Source organism: Penicillium mononematosum (genome assembly GCF_028829835.1).
Source record: "Penicillium mononematosum strain IBT 11891 chromosome Unknown utg000002l:1.0-8112719.0:1.0-8118358.0, whole genome shotgun sequence".
In the NCBI taxonomy this organism is placed as follows: domain Eukaryota; kingdom Fungi; phylum Ascomycota; class Eurotiomycetes; order Eurotiales; family Aspergillaceae; genus Penicillium; species Penicillium mononematosum.
Window position 1 is genome coordinate 5,387,044 of NW_026643272.1, and position 24,336 is coordinate 5,411,379.

At 35.0% G+C, this 24,336-nt stretch overlaps 5 protein-coding genes across 5 annotated transcripts; 2 read left to right on the top strand and 3 right to left on the bottom strand.

The window, feature by feature from the left end:
• Positions 1 to 14,007: 14,007 nt before the first annotated feature.
• Positions 14,008 to 15,936, bottom strand: N7519_003834 (bromodomain-containing protein; the record flags this gene model as incomplete). Its single annotated transcript, XM_057290611.1, has 4 exons — positions 14,008 to 14,525; positions 14,604 to 15,427; positions 15,478 to 15,662; positions 15,859 to 15,936. The coding sequence occupies 4 exons, from the start codon at positions 15,934 to 15,936 to the stop codon at positions 14,008 to 14,010; spliced, it is 1,605 nt and encodes a 534-aa protein (XP_057151813.1).
• An 840-nt stretch (positions 15,937 to 16,776) lies between these two features.
• N7519_003835 (cyclin-dependent protein kinase regulatory subunit CKS1) lies at positions 16,777 to 17,275 on the top strand (the record flags this gene model as incomplete). Its single annotated transcript, XM_057290612.1, has 4 exons — positions 16,777 to 16,880; positions 16,932 to 17,076; positions 17,129 to 17,187; positions 17,239 to 17,275. 4 exons carry the CDS (start codon positions 16,777 to 16,779, stop codon positions 17,273 to 17,275), a joined length of 345 nt encoding a protein of 114 aa, XP_057151814.1.
• A 1,206-nt stretch (positions 17,276 to 18,481) lies between these two features.
• Positions 18,482 to 19,761, bottom strand: N7519_003836 (uncharacterized protein; the record flags this gene model as incomplete). The annotated part of the gene is made up of 4 exons (XM_057290613.1): positions 18,482 to 19,109; positions 19,161 to 19,255; positions 19,302 to 19,659; positions 19,751 to 19,761. The coding sequence occupies 4 exons, from the start codon at positions 19,759 to 19,761 to the stop codon at positions 18,482 to 18,484; spliced, it is 1,092 nt and encodes a 363-aa protein (XP_057151815.1).
• A 645-nt stretch (positions 19,762 to 20,406) lies between these two features.
• On the top strand, positions 20,407 to 21,826 carry N7519_003837 (DUF3844 domain-containing protein; the record flags this gene model as incomplete). Its single annotated transcript, XM_057290614.1, has 4 exons — positions 20,407 to 20,740; positions 20,795 to 20,973; positions 21,024 to 21,176; positions 21,239 to 21,826. The coding sequence occupies 4 exons, from the start codon at positions 20,407 to 20,409 to the stop codon at positions 21,824 to 21,826; spliced, it is 1,254 nt and encodes a 417-aa protein (XP_057151816.1).
• A 639-nt stretch (positions 21,827 to 22,465) lies between these two features.
• On the bottom strand, positions 22,466 to 23,859 carry N7519_003838 (E3 ubiquitin-protein ligase RNF103; the record flags this gene model as incomplete). Its single annotated transcript, XM_057290615.1, has 2 exons — positions 22,466 to 23,633; positions 23,717 to 23,859. The coding sequence occupies 2 exons, from the start codon at positions 23,857 to 23,859 to the stop codon at positions 22,466 to 22,468; spliced, it is 1,311 nt and encodes a 436-aa protein (XP_057151817.1).
• Between the last annotated feature and the right edge of the window lie 477 nt (positions 23,860 to 24,336).

Below are 24,336 nucleotides of genomic sequence, written 5' to 3' on the forward strand. Positions count from 1 at the left end.
TAATATACACTCTCTATATAGGATATAGCGATCTTATTAAGGTAAAGATACTATAATATATAATAATAAAGAAACCTGTCTAAGTAGTTATCTATCTATTCCTTTTATATTCTTATATTCTATTATTTTCTTATTATTATATAAGGGTTTAAATTCAAATTAAGATTTGGTATCTAAATTAAATATCTAGATCTATATGAAATTATAATTATTAAAATTAAAAGATCTAGATCTATATAAAATCATGATTTAATCTAGGTTTATATAAAATTACATGAAATCATAATTTAATAAAAGATATGAAATTATGATTTAATCTAAATTAAAGAATCTAGGTCTAATAGCCTTACTAGACCGCGTTATTAATCTCTTCTTTCTTCTTGCTAAATTTAAAAGCCTGTTAACTAGGATAGGTTAATACCGGCGAATAGGGGTGCTTATATATAGGATCTTTAAGTATAAGGTACTAAAGGTTAGTCTATAGGTCTAAGCGAAGCGCTATTTTAAAGGGATATTCTTATATATAGGTATTCGTCTTCCGCTTCTTTACTTAGGGGGGCTAGATTCGATAGAGGCTTATAGCCGCGGTTATAAATAAGCCGGTATATCTTCTTAACCCCCTTCTTTATAAATTTAGAGCGGCGGCTTACTACTATACAGCTATATAGTCGTATAAAGGTGTTTATAGCCTCGACTCCTTCCTTAAACGTATAATATTACTAATTTAATAGGGGTAGCGGAAACGTAAAGACCGGCTTAGTAGGTATCTTAGCGCTTAGTTCGGAGCTTAGTAGGGGACTCGGCTCGGTGATTAGCTAGGTATACGATTAATACTTAGTATTATAGGTAGAGACTTAGAAACGATCTTAGAGTCCGATTTAAGGGTCCGAATCGGACGATTCGAGGTATAATAGGCCTAGAGAGGCTATTTTAGTAGTATAAAAGATATAAAAAAATGATTAGAGCTAATAGATTTAGTGCAAATTCTAATAGAAAAATGGGTTAGAAGAAGTCTTGGAGGTTATAGGGAAAATAGGAATGGAAGGCCTTTTTAAATAAAAATGATAAAGTAAAAGATGTAAAATAGGAAGAAGTATGAATCAATGTATTTAGATAGAAAAAACCATGAAGGATAAAAAACTAACTATGCTAGGGATTTTACCCTATATTTATGTTAAATGTATGGTTACATTTAAATTAAATCATGATTTCATATAGATCTAGATTCTTATAATGTTAAATGTTAAATTAAATCATGATTTCATTTATAGATGTAACATTAAAATAATAAGATTTAGATTCTTAAATCTTAAACTAAATCTAGATTTCATAGTTTATAGATGTAACATTAAAATAATAAGATTTAAGATTTTTAAATCTTAATTTTAAATCTGTATGTAATAATTTAATGCTTTTTGTATTTTTGGATTTCTTTATGGTATAATAAATATGATAAGAAGGTAGGTTAATATATATAAACTAGAATTATATTATTTACTCGAGTCCTATAATATATATAGGACTAAAGTGACTTGTTTTTATTACGTGTTTTATATATAAATTGTAGGTATCTACTATCGTCCTATAGTGTTAGGGGGTAGTTTGACACGAAGGCGGTGTAAAACCTTAAGGGCGGTAAGGAAGGCGGTAGGCAGAGCTAGGCATTAAATTTATACCGAGCAAATTAGGAAAGCGGTGACTGAAAATTTAGGTAGAGGAGGTCTATCTAGGCTGGGGGGGGGGGGGTGAGACCCCTCTTCGGGGCCTTACCCCTAGTGATATTACCCCGGACCCCGCCTAGGAAGGCAAGCTGGCGAACTAGTAAGGCTTTTATATAGCGCCGGTATTTGTAACACCCGGTATATAGCTAGATATATAGGCTTTCTACGCTATTATATTAGCTCTCGGATATAATATCCGGGAGCTAGATAACTAGCTAGAGGCGCTAGATATAATAGAGAGCGACTCTAATAGTAAGTAACTAATAAAGATAGAATATAAGGAGCTAGTAATATAAGGTTAGGTAGATAGACTATCGGGACTACTAAGATATAGCCCGGACTAGGTTTAAATAAATATATAGTAAATAGATTAGTAAGAGAGTGTTTATATAATAAATAGGTAGATTAAATAGTTACCTAGTTTAGCTTATTTATAATACTAGCTCCTACTAATAAATAGGGAAGAGAGATATATATATAGCTAGTCTTTAAATCTAACTTCTTTTCTCTATAAATAGAATTCTCGATTAATAAGTACCTACTTTCTAATTAGCGAATTCTATTCCTACTAATTAGTAAGTTAGATTAATACTATTATATAATACTATTAATTATCTTTATCTTTAATTTATATTTATATATTTACTTAGATATCCTTATATATACCTATTAGACTAAATATAATCTTATACTCCTTTTATAATATACTATAGTCGGAGAACTAAGATCGAGATTAAAAGAGAGTCTATATAAATATAGCCCTAATCTATAGCGACTAATAATCTTTAGCCTAATTATAAAGTCTTAGACTTATACTATAATTTTAAGAAATTATCCCTATACTAATAAATCGGAAAAGGAGATAGTTATAACTAATAGATATACCGATTTACTAAATATCTTAGAGAAAGAAGTTTACTATTTTAATTTATCTATTATATTATCAATAGTAACGCTAACCCTAGTTAGAAAGGAAAAGTAATAGATTAAAAACGCTAATATTTTTAAAGATCTAATATAAAAATATCTTAAAGACTAGAATAAGCCTATATTAAAAGATACTATAATTAGTCTTATATAATAGGATATAGAGCTTATCTAGACCTCTATATAAAAAGTAGTGCTTTAGATAAAGAAAACCTTAAATAATAGGGAAAGCGATCTTAAGAATCTTTTAAAGAATATAGATAACTTTAAAGACCGATAGGAGCGTTTCGATATATATCACTACTAAAAATAAAGCTAATAGTAAAGTATTTAAAATAAATCGGTAAACTATAATAGATAGTCTAGGATTAGAAATATAGATATAAATATATACCTATCGAGTTTAAAGATATTTAAAATAACTAAATATAAAAGTATAGAAGCTAGGCTCCTTTATATAATCTAAGAATATCTAAGGCTTTAGAAGGACTTAAGATTTTAGTAAGAAATTATAGATAAAGTAAGATATTTAAAAAATCCTTAAAACTATTTAATCCTTCGGTTTTTACTAATAGGAAAACGATCCTTTTTAAAGAATAGTAGATATTTATTAGTAATAAGCTCTAAACTAATATAGATTACTATCTAATTAAGGTTTTATAAATAGCTTATATAGTAAGCTATTATAGCGGCGAGTTAATAAAGTATATCCTACTATAATAGTAGTAAAGTATAATAATAAACCTTTATTAAAATAATAAAGAAGTTTTTAAGTACTTTAATAGTATTTATAGTAATTTAAACCGATTTATAAACGCTAAAAGAAGCTACTATCTTCTAATAATAAAAAGAGGAGTTAAGTTTACTTCTTTCCTATCTAAATTCTAGTATTTAGCCGATAAAGCTAGAGTAGCTATAGAAAGTTAGAAAAAAGACCTTTATTATAAACTTATTACTAATCTTTAAAGATTAGTAATCGGCGAAGCGAATAGCTTTAGAATATTTAATAAGTTTATCTATATCTATTTATAGAGCTTTAACTATCTTAATATAATTATTAGCTATAAAAAAGAAGAAAAATCGATATAAATAAAGCTATAATAGAGGGTCTAGAAGATCGGTTTTAATTTTAATACCTATAGTATCTATAATATCTAGGATTAGGGATAGTAAGACCTTTAGATTAAAAATAGAGCTAAGCTCTATTAAATACTATAAATATAGTTAGAATAGGTATTTTATTAAAGACTATTAGAATAAAAGAGCGAAATCTATGAATATTATCGCGATAACTAACTAGTTAACTCCTACTAATCGGATTAAGAAACTAACCGATTTAAAAGAGATAAAAAACTAGTTCTTTTAAAATAAGTCTCTTTTTTAGATAGAAAAGTCGATATCTAGGCCTTTAATCTTATAAAGAAGATATATAAACCGGATAGGAATATAGTTTTTAATACCTAGTTATTATATAATAGCTATATAATCTCTATTACTACTTTAATAGATATAGAAACGGATTATTTTATTATTATTAATATTAATCTAGCGATTTTAATTATATATAAATTCGGAGCTTAGATAGAAAAGCTAGAGATATACTATCTAATTAGAGAGTTTAATAGTATAAAAAGACTATCTATTATATATTTTCTAAAGCTAAAGCTTTTAATCGATACTTATTAGTAACTAGAAATACTACTATTTATTATAGACTTTAGTATTATAGATATTATTTTAGACTAGAAATAGCTAGTATATTATAACGTTCTACTAGACTATTAAAGATATAAACTAAGATAGTCTAATAAACCTACTTTTTTAGAGGAAATAGTAAGTAAATAGAGTATAGTAGTACTATAAGAGATACTAAAACGTCCTATTATAAACTTAGAGTATTAAATAGATATAGAATAATAGGACCGAAATACTAAAAAAAAAAATATGTTTTACTCGCTTTTAAAAACTCTAAAAAAAGACTAGCGAGACTATCTATTAAAGATAGATTAGGCGTTATAAAATCTAAAATAACTACCCCTTTACTAAAAGAGAAGCCTAAGCTTTAAAAAGGCTATTTAAGAGATTATAAATATTATAATAATTAAGTTAGTTAGTTTTAATTAGTATATAAAGAAGAAGATAAGTAATATCTTTATTATAAGTATCTATAAGATTAATTATATAATATTTAATAAATAGGAAAAAGAAGAATTAGAAAGATAAATATTTAAAGCCTACTATAATTATCTAAATATTTTCTTAAAAAAGGAGTCCGATATCTTACTACCCTTATTATATTTTATTATTTTATTATTATTATTAGACTCGGTAAGCGATAGAGGTAGAGAATAGAGAAGAGATAAAGGAGAGAAGAAGTAGGAATTGATAAAGAGAAAGGTAGGTTTAAAGAGATTGATTAATTATTATAAATCTTTACTTTTTATAAGGAGTACTTATTTGTATTAGAGGTTTATATAGTAAATAGAGGTACCGTTAGGCTGCTATACTTGATCAGAGAAAGCGGTAATTTAAAAAGGAAGGCGGTGAGAAAAGCGGTCAACGGCTGCCTGAAGATCAAGGCAGGGGGCAGGAATAACCAAAGGGGGGGCAAATATATCAATCCCCTTTATATTTTACATCTTTTACTTTATCGTTTTTATTTTAACAACCTTTCCTTCCTATTTTTCCCTATAACCTCCTACAAGTTTATATTAATAAAATTATAAATTTAGTAGATAATGATTAAATAATCTCTAATATATACTGGAATTAGGGATATTTAATTATTTAAAAAGATAGATATATAGTCGAAATAAATCTTAGAATAGTATTAAAAAGATAGTTTTAGATAAATAATATATTAATAGTATCTAATTAGATTAAAGTATTTAATATTAGCTACTAAATTATAAAAAACTTAACTACTATAGTAACACTAGTTAAATATTTTAGATAATATACTATTCTTTTGATAAGCTAGTCGATTTTTAAACCACTTTTTTTAAATATATTTTAGTTTTAAAATATATTATTATAGATAAAGAACTAGTATATTAGAATCTTAAATAGTTAATTATATAAAGATATATCTTATATATAATCTTTAGCTTTCTATTTTTATTATTTATAATCTAATAGAAGCTATTTTAGATATCTAATTTACCTTTTAATTCCTATTAAATTATATTTTTAATATTAGACTAGAATCTATATTTAATTATAAACTACTAATTAATAAATTATTTATATAAATTATTTATATTATTATATATAGAATTAAATAGATATATAATCTAATATTTTTAAAAAGGAGGTCCGATATAAATAAAAGATACGAATATAAAAGTTAAATAAATTAAATTAATCGGCGATATTAATAGAACTAGTATTTAAATATCTAAAATATTAGAGAAGTTATTAGAGTAGATCCGATTAAAAACTAAATCTATATCCGAATTAGTAAATAAAAACTAGGATTAAAATATTAGAAAGTTAATAACTATAATATATAGTATAGTAGAGTACTTAAAAGAATAAAAAGGCTTATATCTAAACTAATAGAGATTTTTAGGGATAAAATAAATATATTAAGATATTCTAATTTAGACTTACTTTTAATATAGTTTATTTAAATAATTAGTTATATTATATATTACTATAGATAATTAAAGGATATCTTATAGATCTTATAGATATTTTATAGATATCTATAAGACCTTGAAACTTATAAAATCTATATTTTAAAAACTTTTATCTTAGATTTCTTAAATTCTAGTAATTAGAATAGATTAAAAAAATAATTATTAGATAGCTAAGACTTTTAGCTTTTATTCAAACCTAAAATTAAATGGGTTTATCTAATAATAAAAGTTTTAATTTTCTATATTCTATTTCCTATAAAGCTTATTATAATTAGACTACAGTATATCCGCTCTAATGGATATTAGATCGATCCTTATATTCGCAATTTGCGGATATTAGATATAAGTTGATATCTAAGGATATCCGCACTACGGATATCCTTAGATATCTATACTAGTATAACTCTCGCTTACTTTCCCTCTTATAGCCTATTGTATAATCTTAATATAGTTTACTAATAATTTTCTACTATTAAAATAAACGTATATTTAGTTCTAATAGAACTAACCCCTTTAATCGATAGTCGGCCTTTTAAAATTTTAGGAAATAGATATATATTAAAGGCCTCTTTATATAGTATTTATAGATAGTATTATAGTTTTCTTAGTCCGATATTTTATTATAAAGATAGCTATAGATTAACTATTTTATAATAAGTTATATATATTTCTATATATTTAATTATTATTAATTATAATAAACTTTATAAGAAATAGAATATAGAAAATTAAAACTTTTATTATTAGATAAATTCTTTTAATTTTAGGCTTAAATAAAAGCTAAAAGCTCTAGCTATCTATTAATTATTTTTCTAATCCGTTCTAACTACTAGAATTTAATAAATCTAAGATAAAAGTTCTTAAAATACGGACTTTATAAATTTCGAGGTCTTATAGATATCTATAAGATCTATAAAATATCCTTTAATTATCTATACTAATATATAATATAGCTAATTATTTAAATAACCTATATTAAAAATAAGTCTAAATTAGAATATCCTAATATATTTACTTTACTTTTAAAAACCTTTACTAATTTAGATATAAGCCTTTTTATTCTTTTAAGTACTCTACTATACTATATATTATAGTTATTAACTTTCTAATATTTTAATCCTAGTTTTTATTTACTAATTCGGATATAGATTTAGTTTTTAATTGGATTTATCCTAATAACTTCTTAATTTTTTAGATATTTAAATACTAGTCCTATCGATATTACTAATTTATTTAATTTATTTAATTTTTATACCCCTATCTTTTACTTATATCAGACCTTCTTTTTATAAATACTAGATTTTATATCTATCTAATTTTATATATAATAATATAGATAATTTATATAATAAATTTATTAATTAGTAGTTTATAATTAAATATAAATCTTAGTCTAATATTAAAAATATAATTCGGTAGGAATTAAAAGATAAATTAGATATCTAAAAGAGTTTTTATTAGATTATAAATAATAAAAATAGAAAGCTAAATATTATATATAAAGTATATCTTTATATAATTAACTATTTAAGACTCTAATATACTAGTTCTTTATTTATAATAATATATTTTAAAACTAGAGTATATTTAAAAAAAAGTGGCTTAAGAATCGACTAGCTTATTAAAAGAATAGTATATTATCTAGGGTATTTAACTAGTATTACTATAATAATTAAGTTCTTTATTATTTAATAGCTAATATTAAATAATTTAATCTAATTAAATATTAATAGTATATTATTTATCTAAAACTATTTTTCCGATATTATTCTAAGATTTATTTTAACTATATATCTCCTTTTTTAAATAATCGAATATCTCTAATATTATTATATATTAAAGGTTATTTAATTATAATCTACTAAATTTATAATTCTATTAATATAAATTATTCGATATTATTTTAATATAATAATCTAGAATAACTAAAAAGAGATTCTATAGAGATTTCTAAAGAGATATTAGCTATTAATAGTCTTAGATTATTAGACTTCTCTTTTCTAGTAGGCCTTTATAACTATTACTAATTATTGTATCGATTATAACTAGGATTATTATAAGGTTCTTCTAAGCTTTAAACCTTTTTATAGCTTCTATATTAATAAAAATCTTAGTAAAATAGTAATCTAGATCCTAATAGAGTATAGTATCTTAGATTATATCCTATTAGTAACTAATAATAATATTTTAATATAGAGTATCTAAGACTACTTTTAGCTTTAATATTTATTATATCTTTTAATATTTTATATCCTATATATTATATATATAATCTAGTTAAATTTAAAGAAGCTTTTTAAAAAGCTTAAAATAGTTCTAAATAATAAAAAGATTAAGTTAGAGTAGTTTAAAGAAAAAAAACCTACTCTTTCTAAAATAAGTATAATATCTTTAGCGGTATCTAGATTATAATATATTAAAAAAAGCTATATCTTCTATTTTAAGATCTTTATAATAGCTAGATTAATAAAAGTATAGAAGATCTAAGAACTAGTAGTCTTTATTAATATAAACCTATAATATTAGGAAGTATTTATAGCTTTTTAGCTAGAGCCTATATTAATTCTAATTTAAGATATTTAGATATAATAGAATTTAATATTTTTAATATTTAATTAAGCTAAAAAGCTCTAACTATTCTATAATTAGTATTATACTAATTATTAATATTTTTATTTTAAATTTAATTAAAAAGAATAGTATGAAATTAAGTATCTTCTTCTTTTAATAAAGCCCTTTTTTAATTTTATAATAATACTATTAAAAATAAAGGATATTACTATATATAATATCTATAGTATCTATAATAAGCTTTTCTTCTATCTTAATATAGCTAAAGCGAAGCTTATAAATAAAAGTATAATCTAAAAGAAATAGATATTATAAATACTCTAAATAATAAAGAAAAAGCTTTTTAAATATTAACCGGCCCCACAATTTTTTTACAAAATACGGACCCTCGCAAGCGAGGGTCCGCCACCCATATGAAAGGGATCACCCAAATGACAGTTTTTTCTATAGTTTCAATTTAACTAGCATTTAAACCACCACCACGTAGTAAATTAATTAATTTAAAAACAGAGATAGATGAATTGATCAATTTACTACTAGTATATAAAAGCAATTTATTTTCTACTACGTTTTTTGGCCCTTCTATGCTTCCTGATTTCGACCAATACCTTCTTCCATTTCCGCTTCGTTTTTTCTTAGTCCGCTTCCTCGCTTAGTTTATATTCTTTTAGCTTTATGTTTTTATCTAGCTAGGGTTTATAATACCGGTAATCTATATATAATAACGAGAATTGTTATACCGGGCGTAGCGAGCTCCTATAATAGCTTCTATACGATTAAATTCCTACTATAGCTAGTAGGCTAATATAGCCTACGCTTTAGCACCCTTTATAAGCTTTTCTAACCCCTCTTTAAACCGCTAAGATATAGGAGTATATTAATTAAGCCGGAGGCTTATTCTCCTAATTTTTTTTTAGCGGTTTTTAGAGTGCTAAACTTAGTGTTTTATAATATTATAGAGGGGGTATCTAGCCGAGATAAATTATTATTAAAGGGGTTGTACGAATCTAATTTATCTATAATAAGCTTAGAATTAATAGGCTAAAGGCCTATTAATTTAAATCTAAGCTTAATAGTATATAGTTTAAAGGTTTTTCGACGGATTTCCCCTATTAAATATAGGAATTTATCTTTTAAAAATTTGCGGTATCCACTTATTATTATAGCTTCGATAGCCTTACTATACTAGTATTTATATACGCTAAAAACTCCGATATCGAGAGGCTATAATATATAACTAGTATACGATAGTAAGAAGAATAAAATGATATTATTCTTCTTATAAAATTCGATAAACTGACGTATTATATATAAACTAAAACGATTGTATAATACTAGCCTTTTTATATCTAGTATATAGCCGATAGTCTATTTATAAAATAGCTAAATCTACTAGTATACTAAAGTGTTATTAATATAGCCGGTATCTATAATAGTAAGGTATTTATCTTCCTAAATAGTATTAAACTAGCGTGCTAATACTTATTTTACACTTAGTATAATAAACGGCGGATATATAAAACTATCTATAGAAACAGCCTCTAAAATAGTGATAGATTCTCGATTTATAATAGAGCTATTAAATAGCTTCTTTTTCGGATACCTAGTAATGATAAATTGATCTCTTCCGACACCGATTTAAAAGCTAGTTTCGTTAAAATTGTAGATATCTTATTAGTAAATTCCGTGCTTATAAATCACACGTTTGTAGTCTTTAAACTACCTTTATACTACTAATTTATTAAGAGTAGTAGCTCTTTTAATATCGAGAGCTTTCCGGCGTCGAACGTAGTACTTAGGGTAACGTTTAAGAAAACGTTTTAGCTAGTGATCCCCGATTTGTGGCGGGTTTATATAGCTATCTTAGTGGTCTTCTTCGAGTATTGAATTTGCTGCTATAGCAATTTAGCAGCGGTTTATCGAGGCTCCGACTGTATCGAAGTATTTAATATATTTATATAAAGCCCTCTCCTATATAGGAGTAAGCTTCCTACCATTGGGTTATCGTTAAAAAAGCGATTTTCCACCTTTCTATCTTCTCCGGAGCCGGCCTTCGGGGACCGCGAATTCTCGCGCAGTTTTTGCAATATTGGGTTTAGATTGATTAGAGAGAGAGTCCATTGCTTTTTCAACCTGTATATCGATTTCTTTATTGGTTTTAGGCATGGTTGGTAGCGTGGTGGGGGATGAATGTGAAAATGGGAGATTTTTAAAAAAGCTGTCATTTGGGTGATCCCTTTCATGGGTGGCGGACCCTCGCTTGCGAGGGTCCGTATTTTTGGTAAAAAAATTGTGGGGCCGGTTATACTATTACTAACTATAAACTTTATAATAATATCTATACTTTAATGATAATCTTCTCTCTATTAAAGAAACTCTAATACTTTTTTTTAACTAATTAGTAAAGCGATATTAATTATATAAATTATTATTAAAAGGTCTTAAACTAAAAGTTTAATTAATATAAGAAGATATATACTTATAATACTAATAATCTAATAGTATTAAAGATTTTTAAAATAGCTATTAATAAGAATAATAACTATAATTTTAATACTATTTATATATCCTAGAACTAACTATTAGAAAAGCTTATAAAACTAGATAATAATAAGATTATATAATATCCTATTTATAAGATTAAATAATAGAAACCTCGACTTTTCTAAAAGGAATATAAAAAAAGCTTCCTAATTTTAACTAGAATAGTAAGAGATATTCTATCTATCTCTATTAATAGTATTAATATTAAATAACTATTTAACTATATTTATAATACCTATTATTACTATTATAGTTAATTAAAACTAAATATAATCTATAGCCTAATACTATATTAGTTTATTACTAACTTTAATCTTTAGTAAAAAAAGCTAAAGATTATTAAAAAGTATCTATCTTAAGATAAAGCTACTTTATTAAATTAAATCTAGAGATTATTATTATAGCTTAAAGTCTTAAAGCCTATTAGTAATAATAAGAATAAAGATTAAAAGATTAGATTTAAAGCTATCTAATATACTAAAAGCGGTAATAATAACTTAGATAATAATAGTGCTAAATAATATAAATAGATAAAAGGAAAATAGCTTTAAAAATAACTATATAAAACTATTAAAAAGGATAATAAGCTTCTAAAGATATTAATTAATAGGACTATATTAGGCTATTTAAAGTAGATTTAAAAATAGCTAAGACTACTAGATAGCTTCTAATTAGATCTATAAATAGTATATATAAATAAATAAGAAGATTTAAATTTATATAACCTTAAAAAGATCTAGATTTTAATTATTTAATATAATATACTATTATACGAAAAATATAGAAGAAAATATAAAATTAATATATACCCTTTAAGGTTATAAGTCTAGGTATATTTATATTATTTAATATCTATTAGATATCCGTAAATATCTAATAGATATAAGGTCTATATCTAAATCCGTAAGGCTACAGATCTTAGATATTAAAAAATATCTATACCCGCAGTTTACGGATATGGATTGCGGATATCCGCGGATATTGCGGATCGTGCCGCAGTCTAATTATAATTAATAGTAATTAAATATATATTTCTATATATAACTTACTATAAAATTATTAATCTAAGGCTATTTTTATAATAAATTATTAGACTAAGAAAACTATAATACTATCTATAAATATTATATAAAGAGACCTTTAATATATATCTATTTCCTAAAATTTTAAAAGGCCGACTATCGATTAAAGGGGTTAGTTCTATTAGGACTAAATATACGTTTATTCTAGTAGTAAAGAATTATTAGTAAGCTGTATTAAAATTATATAATAGGCTATAAAAGAGAAAGTAAGCGAGAGTTATACTAGTATGGATATCTAAGGATATCTATATTACCGATATAAGGATCGATCTGATATCCATTAGAGCGGATATGCCGCAGTCTAGGGGTATATTAGCCGGAATTACACCTTTCCTGTCCCGTCATTTATATATTTACGCTATATAGATAGTAGCTACCTTAGGCATTACCTAGGAAGCCACTTGTTAAGCTTAGCACTGCTTTAGAAGCTCCTAACATGTCAAATAGTCGAGCACCCAGCTGCTCTCCCCAATACACACTCATTTCACCAATCAATCTACCACTTGCTGGAGTTGTAGTGTTAGTTCACATCAATTCAGATCATCTTTCCTCGGTATTAGCGTTCAACATATAGTGTCGGATTTCTTAGTCTAGCTCTTAGCTTTAACAACAATCTCATCTCACATTGCACCATGCACTTCGACGTCTTCGTAGACCTCTCCTCATATATAGTCTTTCTATTCTTAATATTTATAAATTCTAGTAAGATATAGCCTCTTCGTACTATTCTTAATAAAGATAATAAGGCTCTACTATAGGGAGATACTCGTTAAAGGTATTAATAGATCGATAGTAAGATCTTTAATAAAAAAAGGGAGAAATGAGGGCCTTATAACCTATTAAGGGCTACGATACTAGAGAACTACTAGTGAGATACACTAGTATAGAAAGGAAAATCGGGAAGAAGAGAGGTGATATGAAATCTATAGAAAGTAGGCTGTATATAAAGCCTATACTAACAAAGAGATAAAGAAATGGCAAACTAGTAAAGGCTCAGTCTGCACAAAGAGACAAAGACATCCCATCTATGTCAATATATATAATAACCAAGGGAAGGTTCACACGACTAAAAGAAGGTTTATACCGCCTTAGCTAGAAGGTAGGGCGGGCAGAATATATACGGAAGGGAGTAGTAGAGGACTCACCGCCTTACCGAAAGAGAAGTCTCTTTACCCCGCTAAGACTTCTTTTCCTTCCCTTCTCTGTACTTAGAATTCTAGTTGAAATGCGCGCTTTTCATTGAAGATCTGGCTGGTAACACGAAGTAGTATAGTGGATGTACGTCGGATGTAAAAAGTAGTGCCTTGGTAGTCGTTCTCCCTAATAATACCAAGTAGAATACAGAATAGGAATGCGGAGGTAGTACATATAGGACGTTGTTTTCAACAATATTGCTAGGTTATTGCGAGGAGGGCATTTTAGGTAATTGTTGGTAGTTTCTACTATAGTATAGTCCCTATGTATAAGAAACAACATATCACCACCCCTTTATTAAACGAACACTAGTTTGCTTGACATGACTCAACGTAACAGATTAAAAAATAGAGTGACACGTTCATAATCAATTTCTGACCCAGGGGGGCCACATTTCGGGACTCCTCTGGCAGGCCCAGCAATAGCTTCCAAGTCGACCCTTGTCATGCCAGGATGCAGATGGAGATCATATGAAAGTGTAGTCCCATCACCGGATGAATGAAGACGCTGCATACCCATGAGTGTAACAATTTTCACTTGTCGCTGGGAGGTACTAGCCGCTAAATGAGGCCTGACCGTCAGTATATTATGCGACGGAGGTAGGTGGATCGTGATATTCTGTTGTGAAATAAGCGACGAAGGCGGTATATCTAGGCAGAAGTCTGACTGCAACGACAAAGACGCATGCGTGAGAACCCGAACATTACGAATCAAAGCCATCCTTGGGTCTGACTTGTAGTTAGCTGGAAGTCCTCTAAATCCAGTGGAAGTCAAACCTTGGCCTGATCGCCTCAGAAGCGAATCCATGGGCGATGAACCAAAATGCGGCTGGTGAAGCACATGGGCTAACAAGGAGTTAGCAAAGGCCGGGAGCCGAGCAACACTTTCGCTCGGCAACAATATGTCTACCAAGCGTAACGTACCTGAAGCCGAAGATGAATGCCGAGCGACATCTGAAGAAACACCAAAAGACGCGTTGGGTGGATTTTGCGAAGTGGGAATTGTTGGGGCGGTTGCTTTGGTCACTGAGCTCAGTAAGCCTTGGGCGCTCATTGAACTGTTCTGTTGTTTCTCTGAGCCAGATGGTGTGTTTGTGGTGCTCGACCTGGCACTATCAGGGTGCCCCCCAAGAGACCATCCTCGAGGAGATCTACTGATGTCTTGACCTGCTAATCCAGCCCCGGCAATATCCTGCCTATGGCCAGGGGATTGGTTCTTGGACGTGACACCTGAGGGTTGTCCATCGATTTTGGATAGTGTATCGGAGCTCTGCCCAGGCATTTTCAAGGTTAACCTCTGCGCCACTGGAGGCACAGCAGTGCCCACTTTCAATTTGATGCAAGACATATCAGGGGCTCCATCTACCTCAAGGGGGTTCGGAACAAGCTTTTTAGCTTCGGCAACCCGCCGTGGAAGTGATCCTGGGCCTCTAGTGTCAGCATGCCGAAAGGGACAGATGGCGAGAGCGTCGCGGTATTCGCTTACCTCCAAAACTCCCGCGAGAATAGAGATATCGCTGTCGTCTTCGTTATATTCCCTAGCGTTTCGCCATACATAGCTGACCTCCTCTTCAAAGGACTGCCATGTAGGATATGCGGTGGTTCTGGATGAATTCTTCCTGCTGTCGGTACCACGAACTCTTTTTTGAATGCTTCGTAAGGACACTGGATGTTGGATGATCTCATAATAATCCCGGTATAGATTCCGGTCTGGCTTCCCAATGAACGGGTAAGAAACATCCTGGCCACTGGTTCGGGGCGTCAGCTTAAGCAAAGGCTCAGGATTGGGGATACCAACTCAGAATCCTTGAGTCGGGTCAACTCAGACATAATCTTGTCCTGTGCACTCTGAAGAGTATCACCTTCAAAATCTGCCTCGGGCTCGGCCTGCGACCCCGGGGTTCGATCCGCTTCCTCTAGTGACTCTGAGTCCAGATGCGACGACGCACGATTGGACTCTTCGGGAGGCATGAGATCATCGTCCTATCACACCCACCACAGCTTGAGTCAGCATTTGAAATACGCGATCCGATCTATATGTGCAAAACAACATCGGATAGTGAATAGACGCATTTGAACAGTGTAGATCGAACTGTCATAGTAACGACTTCGCTTTTGCCCTCCATTCAAGTGTAAAGGGCCAATCGATATGTACTTAATGCAACAAATTGATACTTACAGAAACCTTTTGACGTTTCGTTCTACGAAACTTCATATCTGGAGAAGCTGCGGCAGCCGCCCGTCGTTTTGAGGTCATCTTGGATTAGTTCTGATAACGTCCCGAGTCGCGAGTCAAGTCACACATTGAAGATAGTAATTTGTGACAAAATACCACGGAGGGACTGAAAATACAGAATTTAACAGAGGGTCAAATAGTTTGAAAGAATTACAAGTAGTGATAGAGTATGGCAAAGGGAGATATCCGCATAGACATTCCTCATCTTAGACGTGTTGCCGACGCGTCCACGTCCACGGAGTCATCCCACATTAGGTAAGCCTAGCCCACAGGTGGGTCCACTGATATTATATAATTCAGAACGGTACGAAAGAATACATACAATAATTACAAATATGACCAAATGTTCGCACTCCGTTACTACTATGTACAGTACATATGTATGTTGAACATTGAAGCAACTGTAAATTTCTATACTAGCTTTTACCAGAGTGTAATTTTCGTTTGGTTTTGATCACGTGGCTAATACCGCAGCCACTGGATTGACACCTGAGGCATCCAATTGTTGTTTCCCTCCCCCACTATTTTCCCGAGTCCCGCAAAACAAGCCCGGTGATTGTTGTTTCGACAACTCTCACTCTTTTCTCTCTGCGTCACTCTTATACTCACCTGATCACTCATCCTCGGTATCTTTGGTTCTTCAGTACAAGGTCATCTTACATATCTCTGGGGCCCCTACCCTGTGAGTGTACGTTTTCAATTGTCGCTACATGCGATAATCATTCAACCACATTGTGAGCCGCATCCTCAGGCTACTTATTACTGGCCTTGTTGCTTGAACAGATGGGAAAGACTGATATTGACACTTCGTATAGCCTCAGATATCTTCGTTCTGTCATTTCTTCTCATTCCGCTATCCCAATGGACATCGACCCAGCTCGGCGCAACAAGAAGCCCCGTCTCCTTTTGGAGACGGAGCGCGAGAAGCTTGATGAATTTGTGGACTCCATTCACTACTCGGCAAGGTGAGGACCTTATGCTATTGTGGTAGACTCTCCATTGACTCCTCCATATAGATACAACGACGACAAATTTGAATACCGCCATGTGCAGCTCCCAAAGAATATGCTCAAAAAAATCCCCACGGACTACTTTGACAGCTCTAAGGGGACTCTGAAATTGCTTTGGGAGGAGGAATGGCGAGCTCTGGGTATTACACAAGTATGTTGAGCATAATTTCAAGATGTGTATGGGTTCTAACAATTACGCGCAGAGCTTGGGATGGGAGCATTATGAGGTGCATGAACCTGAACCTCATATCTTACTGTTCAAGTCAGTTATTTGCAAACTTCTCCCTTGGGTGTATCACTGACCGTCGTCTAGGCGCCCTCTTAACTACCAACCCCCCCTGCAACAATAAGTCAGCATTGATTGGCGGTGTTGTGCTTGGAAATATGAGCAGTTGAGAAGACATTGCTTTATGTTCGTTCATGGCAGGCACACGCATTCGCAATATTGCTCATTAGCGTCCACAAAAGCTTCATAATTGAAGTTCTGGAATGAGACCAAGTTTCATTTTCTTCTTACCAGCCATTTCATTGACACGCTAGACCAGGCTCTCTCTCTCTATCTCTCTCTCTCTCTCTCTCTCTCTCTCTATATCATGCCATCCGGAAGACCAACATCTGTCTTATCGCACGCACCTGGACTGTTCTCGCGAGATCATTAAATCGCGTTCTTTTGGCCAGTCATTCTCCATACTAGACAGCGGTGAGGCTGCTACTGACGCTGAGCTTCTCCACTCCCTGAAGTTGATGTGAGAATCTTGGGATATCATCCTAGTGAAGTTATCCTATGTTGAAGAGTGTTGTGGGTGGGGCATGTACCTCCTCTGCTTGGTTCCTCTAGTTGATGCTAGAGGGGAAACAAACAGACCAAGTATTCGCAAAAGGAGTGGAGAAGTGGGCAGATAGGTATATGCATACCTGGACCATCCACTTAATGTCGTCGGTCATTTGGTTTCACAGCTTTAGTTGCCTACCTGGGTATTTTGCTAATGGTTAGCAAATCAAGTAACTTATTTCCATTCCCACGCTGCCTACAACTCTCGATAGTTGGTCGCATGGCGTTTTGTTGCGCATATAATTTACCGCGAAAGGACATGTTGTATTGCACAAGGTAGTGACGGAAGTAAGGATCAAGTTGAGCTGATCAAGTAAAACACAGGGTGTTTAGTAATACGCACTCTACAACGTCTTAGTAGTAATATAGATTGAGATGCATATCGTAAATAACCCCTTGAAAGGGTCATTCAAGCCCAACCTTGGTAGTCCCTGCTTGCATTGAGAGATGCGTCTCCTAGTACGTTATATATCCACATCTGGGAAAGGCACGGGCACCGAGTATTAATAACGCTTGGGGCCATGGCTGGCTTATGGTAAATATAGAAGTGGTCTCGAATTTGTGCTGATCCACTAAATCACTGCGGAAAACATGTATGTACATAATATTCATACAGAGGTCAAGATGAGTCTTAAGCTCAACATACAACCCGTGAACCTGAAGGGAAACTGGAATATCTTAGGCCTTGGGATGAGAACACTTAAAAAGTCCTGAGTATATGTGATCAACCTCCTAATGCCTTCTGTCTCCTCATGTTCAGATCCTTGAGTGTCATTTCCACTGTTCGCCATTCACGTTTGGCAGGATCATACTCGCCTTTCACCTCAAATCGACAAAACCCATTAGGTCCCTTCAACCCAACTGGACCCGTGATAAAGAAGGCTCCACGGCGAGCAGACCCTGGACTTTGAGCCCGTTCATGGTTCAAGCGTAATCTGAATGCCTGTGATGCCAAGTGCAGATCCGAGCCCGGGCCGAGGTCTGGTAACGGTAGCCGCTGTAATAAAGATATGAGGGAGGATGGGTGGTAGTTGGAGTTCTCGGTATTAGGCGGCATATTTTCTTTGAGCCCGTCGCTCAGAGGTGGTTGTAGCTTAGATTGATCCTTTTGGCCAATCCAGTCCCCTCTTTCGTCACCGGGCGCGGCAGAAAAATCATTCAAATCAAAGGCATTCAGCGGCTCCCCTGCAGGTTTCCTGAAACGATCCAGTTGCCTTAGTAATAGTACCAGATACGCATCTCTGATTGCTAGAGCAACATGAATTGGTTTCATGAAGGTCTGTAACCTGTCACCTATTTCGGGGTCCATCGGCTTCGCGACCCACGATATACTGTCGTCTTTGATCTCCACCCTGTCTACTGTCAGTATAAGCACCACACTTTTAGAGATAAGCAGTACATACCCCGATCGCACATATCCCGGAGGGGCACGGTTTGGAAACTGATGGACAAGCCAGAATCCCGTGAGGGAGAGAGGCTCTCCAAGTATCTGTGACATCTGCCTCCCGCATTATCTAAAACGATTGTAGCGAGTTCATCTAAACTTGTAAGCGCGTGATCTTGAGCAGGGATTGTATCGATTCCTCACCCCTAAGCTTCTCAAGCTTCTTCCGATCCTTGGATAACTTCACAAATTCTTGCCATTCTGGATCTGATGTAGTGTACAGCTCGCCTTGTTGCAAACGAGACCAGCCAAGCGGTATGAACAGCGCTCCCTCATTTTCGACCTCTTTCCCGGTTATTTTGCCGCTTTCCAAGGAGGTTTGGCGTGGGGCTATCCCATCCGGGTTGGTCACAGGAGGTATATCAGCATCGTCGATGTCATCATCAAATCGTATCAGCACGAAGGTGCTCCAGAGGTGGAATGCGGTGCCGTACAGAAGACATTTTGATATGAACGACCTGAGGGATTCTACGTTAGTCTGACCAAAGAGACATTGGTTTTGCTATAAAGTGGGGTCGCCTACCTTATCCAAGGCCGCCTAAACCTCACTCGTCGTACATTTTGTGATTTTGAGAAGTCGGAACGAGGGTGTGTAGGACTGAAGAGAGACGAGCGTGCGTGAGGACTTCGAAGCAGATACCTGAGCCGGAGCATTGGGAAAAGCCAATCCCTGCAATGATTCTCACTAGAGTATCATCTCAATTTGGGGGGCAAAAAAGGAATGGACAGAATCCTTGAAGACTGATATGCACGATGATCTGGCTTGCGAGTTTGAGGTGAAGGGCTCGGCAGTTTAGTGGATTATGTAACATGCGGCATTGCGGCGTCCACAGGTTGCCTACCGTATATACACTGTACCTAGACACATACACTACTACAATACATACATGTACTAGTGCTGAGCCCTTAAAATGAAATGGTATTACTACTAGAACAAACTCCTGGGCTAGAGATTGATGACATGGACTTTGCATTTTCCAGTAATATTTGACGTATATAGTAGATCACGTGATGGCTTTAGTGATATCTTATCAGGTGTCCCCAAGTCGTCTACGGGTCCGTAGCCAAATGGTATTCTGTCCTCGACTGCCTGCTGTTTTACCCAACAAAACACCAGATAACCCCCAGAGAGAATCTTGACGTGGGCATCGCCACGTCTGCCAAATTAGTCTTACTTTACCTCTGGCCCTCCCGATTCTAGCAATATGCGCTGGGTGTCCGCCTTCTTTGCCCTGGCATTAACAGGTGCATTGCAAGCAAATGCACTGGATGCTACAATCTTCACGTTTCCTCCCAAGACAGCAAGCTCTCCAACTGCTAATCCCAACCAACAAACAATATCAGAAGATGAGGCTCGACTTGTCTTGGAGCTTCGCATGAAGTCCTCTGTAGCATCGGTCCTCGGAATGGTAGATGGAAACACTGTGAACCGCTTGAATCATTTTGCTCAGGATGACCTCACTCTCTTTGGGGGAGCTACCGGGGGCATTGCTCTCAAGAAAAGCATCTTTATTTTGGAAGGGATTGACCAGGAAGTTGGTAAGTGGAAGTGGACTCACACTTGACTGGGAACTTTGGCTAATGTCCCTGCAGCCCTAGTCATGCAACAAGCCCAACCAGACCATCTTCATATTCCTCAAATCTCCTCACCATTTATCGGACCTGATCTCCTGGAATCATTTACCGAAAGCAGCACTACTGCGAAAGAGGACCGTGAACAAATGTGTACATACTACAACGATGCTGGAAGGGCTTCATCATCAACATCCCAGGTAGCAAAGCCAACTTTAATAGTATCCAGGTTCTCTCGCTAATCTTCCAGCTACACCAGACACCCAAGGAATGCTTATCCAGGGACCCCATGTTTGCTGATGGGTCTGATCTGCTCGCCCGTGACTTCATTACGCTAGTCGATTCAGTGGAATCCTGGACAAGCAAGGATCACAAGGATTCGGCTTTGAAGTTGTCCTTTAAGGTATCGACTTTCTCCCCTATCTCATTAGTGAATGATGTCTGATCCCACGTCCCCAATTTCAGGATATGTCTGGTGATTCTGCTCTTGGAACCAAGCTCCTAGAGACATTGCTTCTTCACCTAGCTCAAATATCGTCGACCAGCCACCGCGAAATCACGACCGTGGTTTTACCTGCTGGTGTTAAATCAGAAGGACTCAGCCGCCGAGGTGCGAAGCAATCATTGGCACCAGTCAGCCAAAGAAATGCCTTCAGGAGGTCGATGCAGAATTCTGCGCTGCAGTCAACCCTAGCGCCTATCTGTCATGCTTCAAACTCCTCGTGCGCCGAATCTACCAATGATTGCTCCGGACATGGTTCCTGCTATCTGAAATACGGCTCGGGTGTTGAGGGAACTACAGGCAATTGTTATGCATGCCAATGCACACAAAGTATTGTTCGGAATAGTGATGGTACCAGCAAGACAGTTCAGTGGGGTGGATCAGCTTGCCAGAAAAGAGACATTAGCTCACCTTTCTTCCTCGTTGCAGGGGTGAGTCTGCTTGCCATTGTTCTAGTCGCTAGTGCGATTGGGATGCTTTTCAGTATGGGCTCACAGGAGCTACCCAGTGTCATCAGCGCTGGTGTAGGTGGTCCTAAGTCTCAGATGTGAACATATGGACCTGTATTGGTGTTTAAGGGGTGTTTTTCCTTTCTTCTTTTGCCATCTTTTTAGGGGAGCAGGGCTTCATGTTCTTTACCTCATTTACCCCTTAACCTACAAGTGAATGTTTACTTTTGTTCCTGATTACACCTTCCCTGCACTGCATCGAGGGGAACCAGTTCAATACGGCAGTACATAAGTGTAAGGTGGCACAAACTACATAGGTATCTTAGGGGGGACGCAGCTATATGAGAATAATATGTTGTATAGCGTGTACAAGACAGTACTATGTTATGTACTCTGGTGTTGTGCACCAAGAGATATATAGATATTCAACTAGTAACAAACCATTCAGCACGCTAAATGGACTAAGAATTGGCGGAGAAACAGTGGCTGCAGTAGTACCATAGGACAAAGCTCCCCATGGCATAGAATAGGATGAGAGACAGAGAGAGAAAGACAATTCGTGAATCGGCTGGTGGCCACATGCGCTCCAGTGAAAGTCGCGCAAAAAAAGATAAATTACACATATCAAGTCATAAACAAGGAAAATAAAACACCAGCCAACATTCCAGATGTGGCTCCAGCATGAAAATAAAGGTTAGTCAAATCGTGAAGGGGTATGAAAAGGATAGCAGCCAAGATCTATCATGTGGTACCAGCTTCGACTTGACGAGGTGTGCGTCTCTCTGGATCCACAGGTGAACTCCCAACTACAGGTGATCTTCTTGACGAGGGAAAATGGAAAGAAATCTGGCGGAGTCGAGTGGGAACAAATCGAGACCAGGTGGATTGACCTGAAGAATTAGAGGCATGGGCTGGGTTCCAAGGCTGATCATGCCCATTCCGCACATGCTGTTCTCGAGTGGTAGATATGTCTCTTTCCTCGGGTGTCGATTGAAATATTCGGCTAGGCAAGCCCATCTGAGCCCGGAATCCATTTGCCCTGCCACCATTCCAAGCAACTCGAGGAGGTCTGAGAATTGCATCCGGATAGTCCGAGGCTATCCGACGACCCCGGCGATCCGTGACAGACTGTGCTTCGGTCTGTGCGCGGGGTTTGGGTACATAGTAATCGGCCTTGCACAGAGGGCAACACGCCCTTCTGCTGGTCAGCCAGGGGTCAACGCATGAGGCATGGAAAGCATGTCCACATGCAAGTCCCCGGATATCATCATCGTCCTCGATGATGTCCAGGCAAATCGCGCAAGAATCGCCAGGGTTGGGCAGAAGATCAGCAGGAACAGCATTACGAATGTAGGCACCACCGTCAGCATCATGGCCCTCGAGATTAATGTTGATGTTTTCATTGGCCAAGGATTGCTGCCATTTCTCTCCCTGCGTACCTGCACCAGTGGATTGCTGAGTAGAAGGCACCCCAGATACTGCAGGGCCCTTCTCTTCCGAAGTCTGCACTGGAGGGCCATCTTGCAGCTCTTGGGTGGGAGTCCGTGATGTGTCGTTGGAATCCGCCCGGCCATGGCCATTGATGGATGGTGGTATTGCAGCTGTGTGAACCCCAACCGCCGTTGTCACGATATCACCATCATCTTTTAGGCTCTGTGGTCTGCTATTCGGAGCCGTGATACCTCCTTCCGTTGAAAGACCCTGGTTGGCGCGAGATGACCTCCACACTTTGTACTTGACGAGTGGAAACCGCACGTTTACCTCGTCCATCGTCATTAGCCGTTTCTCCCTTCTCCTGCGATGAGGTCGTGGCATGGTGACCAAGTCTATGGGCTCTCCCACTTCCTCGCTGCGGAGCTGACGGTTTCGTTGATTGTATCGAAAACAGTATTTGACTCCAACAATGATCCTGAGATGACCGTCAGATGCCATCTCTGAAATGCTAGAAGGCTGGCCTGGTGGCCAGGACAGAGGGAATATGAAGCGACATACCATAGATTTGTGAATACAACACCAAAGCCAAGAGCGACGAAGAATAATAAAGGTGAGCTTGTAGCATTATTCGAGCCCGAACCCTCTCCGCCGCTACTTGCAGTAGTGGTGGCAGCACTGCTAGAGGCTGATGTTGAAGACATTCCGACTAAGATTCGGTATGAAAATGACCGCGCTGATCCCACCCGGAACGGCGTCACTCGATTATTGTTGGAGTCTCAGTTGCCCCAAGTTCGATCCTTCATGCCTTGAGTTGTGTGTACAGGGCAACCCTGTATGTAAATTCCGGGCCAGACTCCAGCAGATTAGGTCCAAGGCGACAACAAGGTGGATAGGAACGATCTAAGGGTATGTCCCCCCCATGCGAAAAAAAAAAGGTTGGAGATTAAACTTGATGGCCTGTCACAAACGATCGATCGCAAGTAGAACACACAGAACTTCCTGCAAAGAGGTGAATGCCGAGGGTCGATCTCATATCATTATTAGTAGTAAGAGCAGAGGGAGCCTGAGCGTGGAGAGAGAGAAAGAGAGAGAGAGGGAAAGAGAAGGATAGAAAGAGAAGGAGAGAAGGAGATAGAGAGATAGAAAGATAGAAAGATAGAGTGAAAGTGGATCAAAGA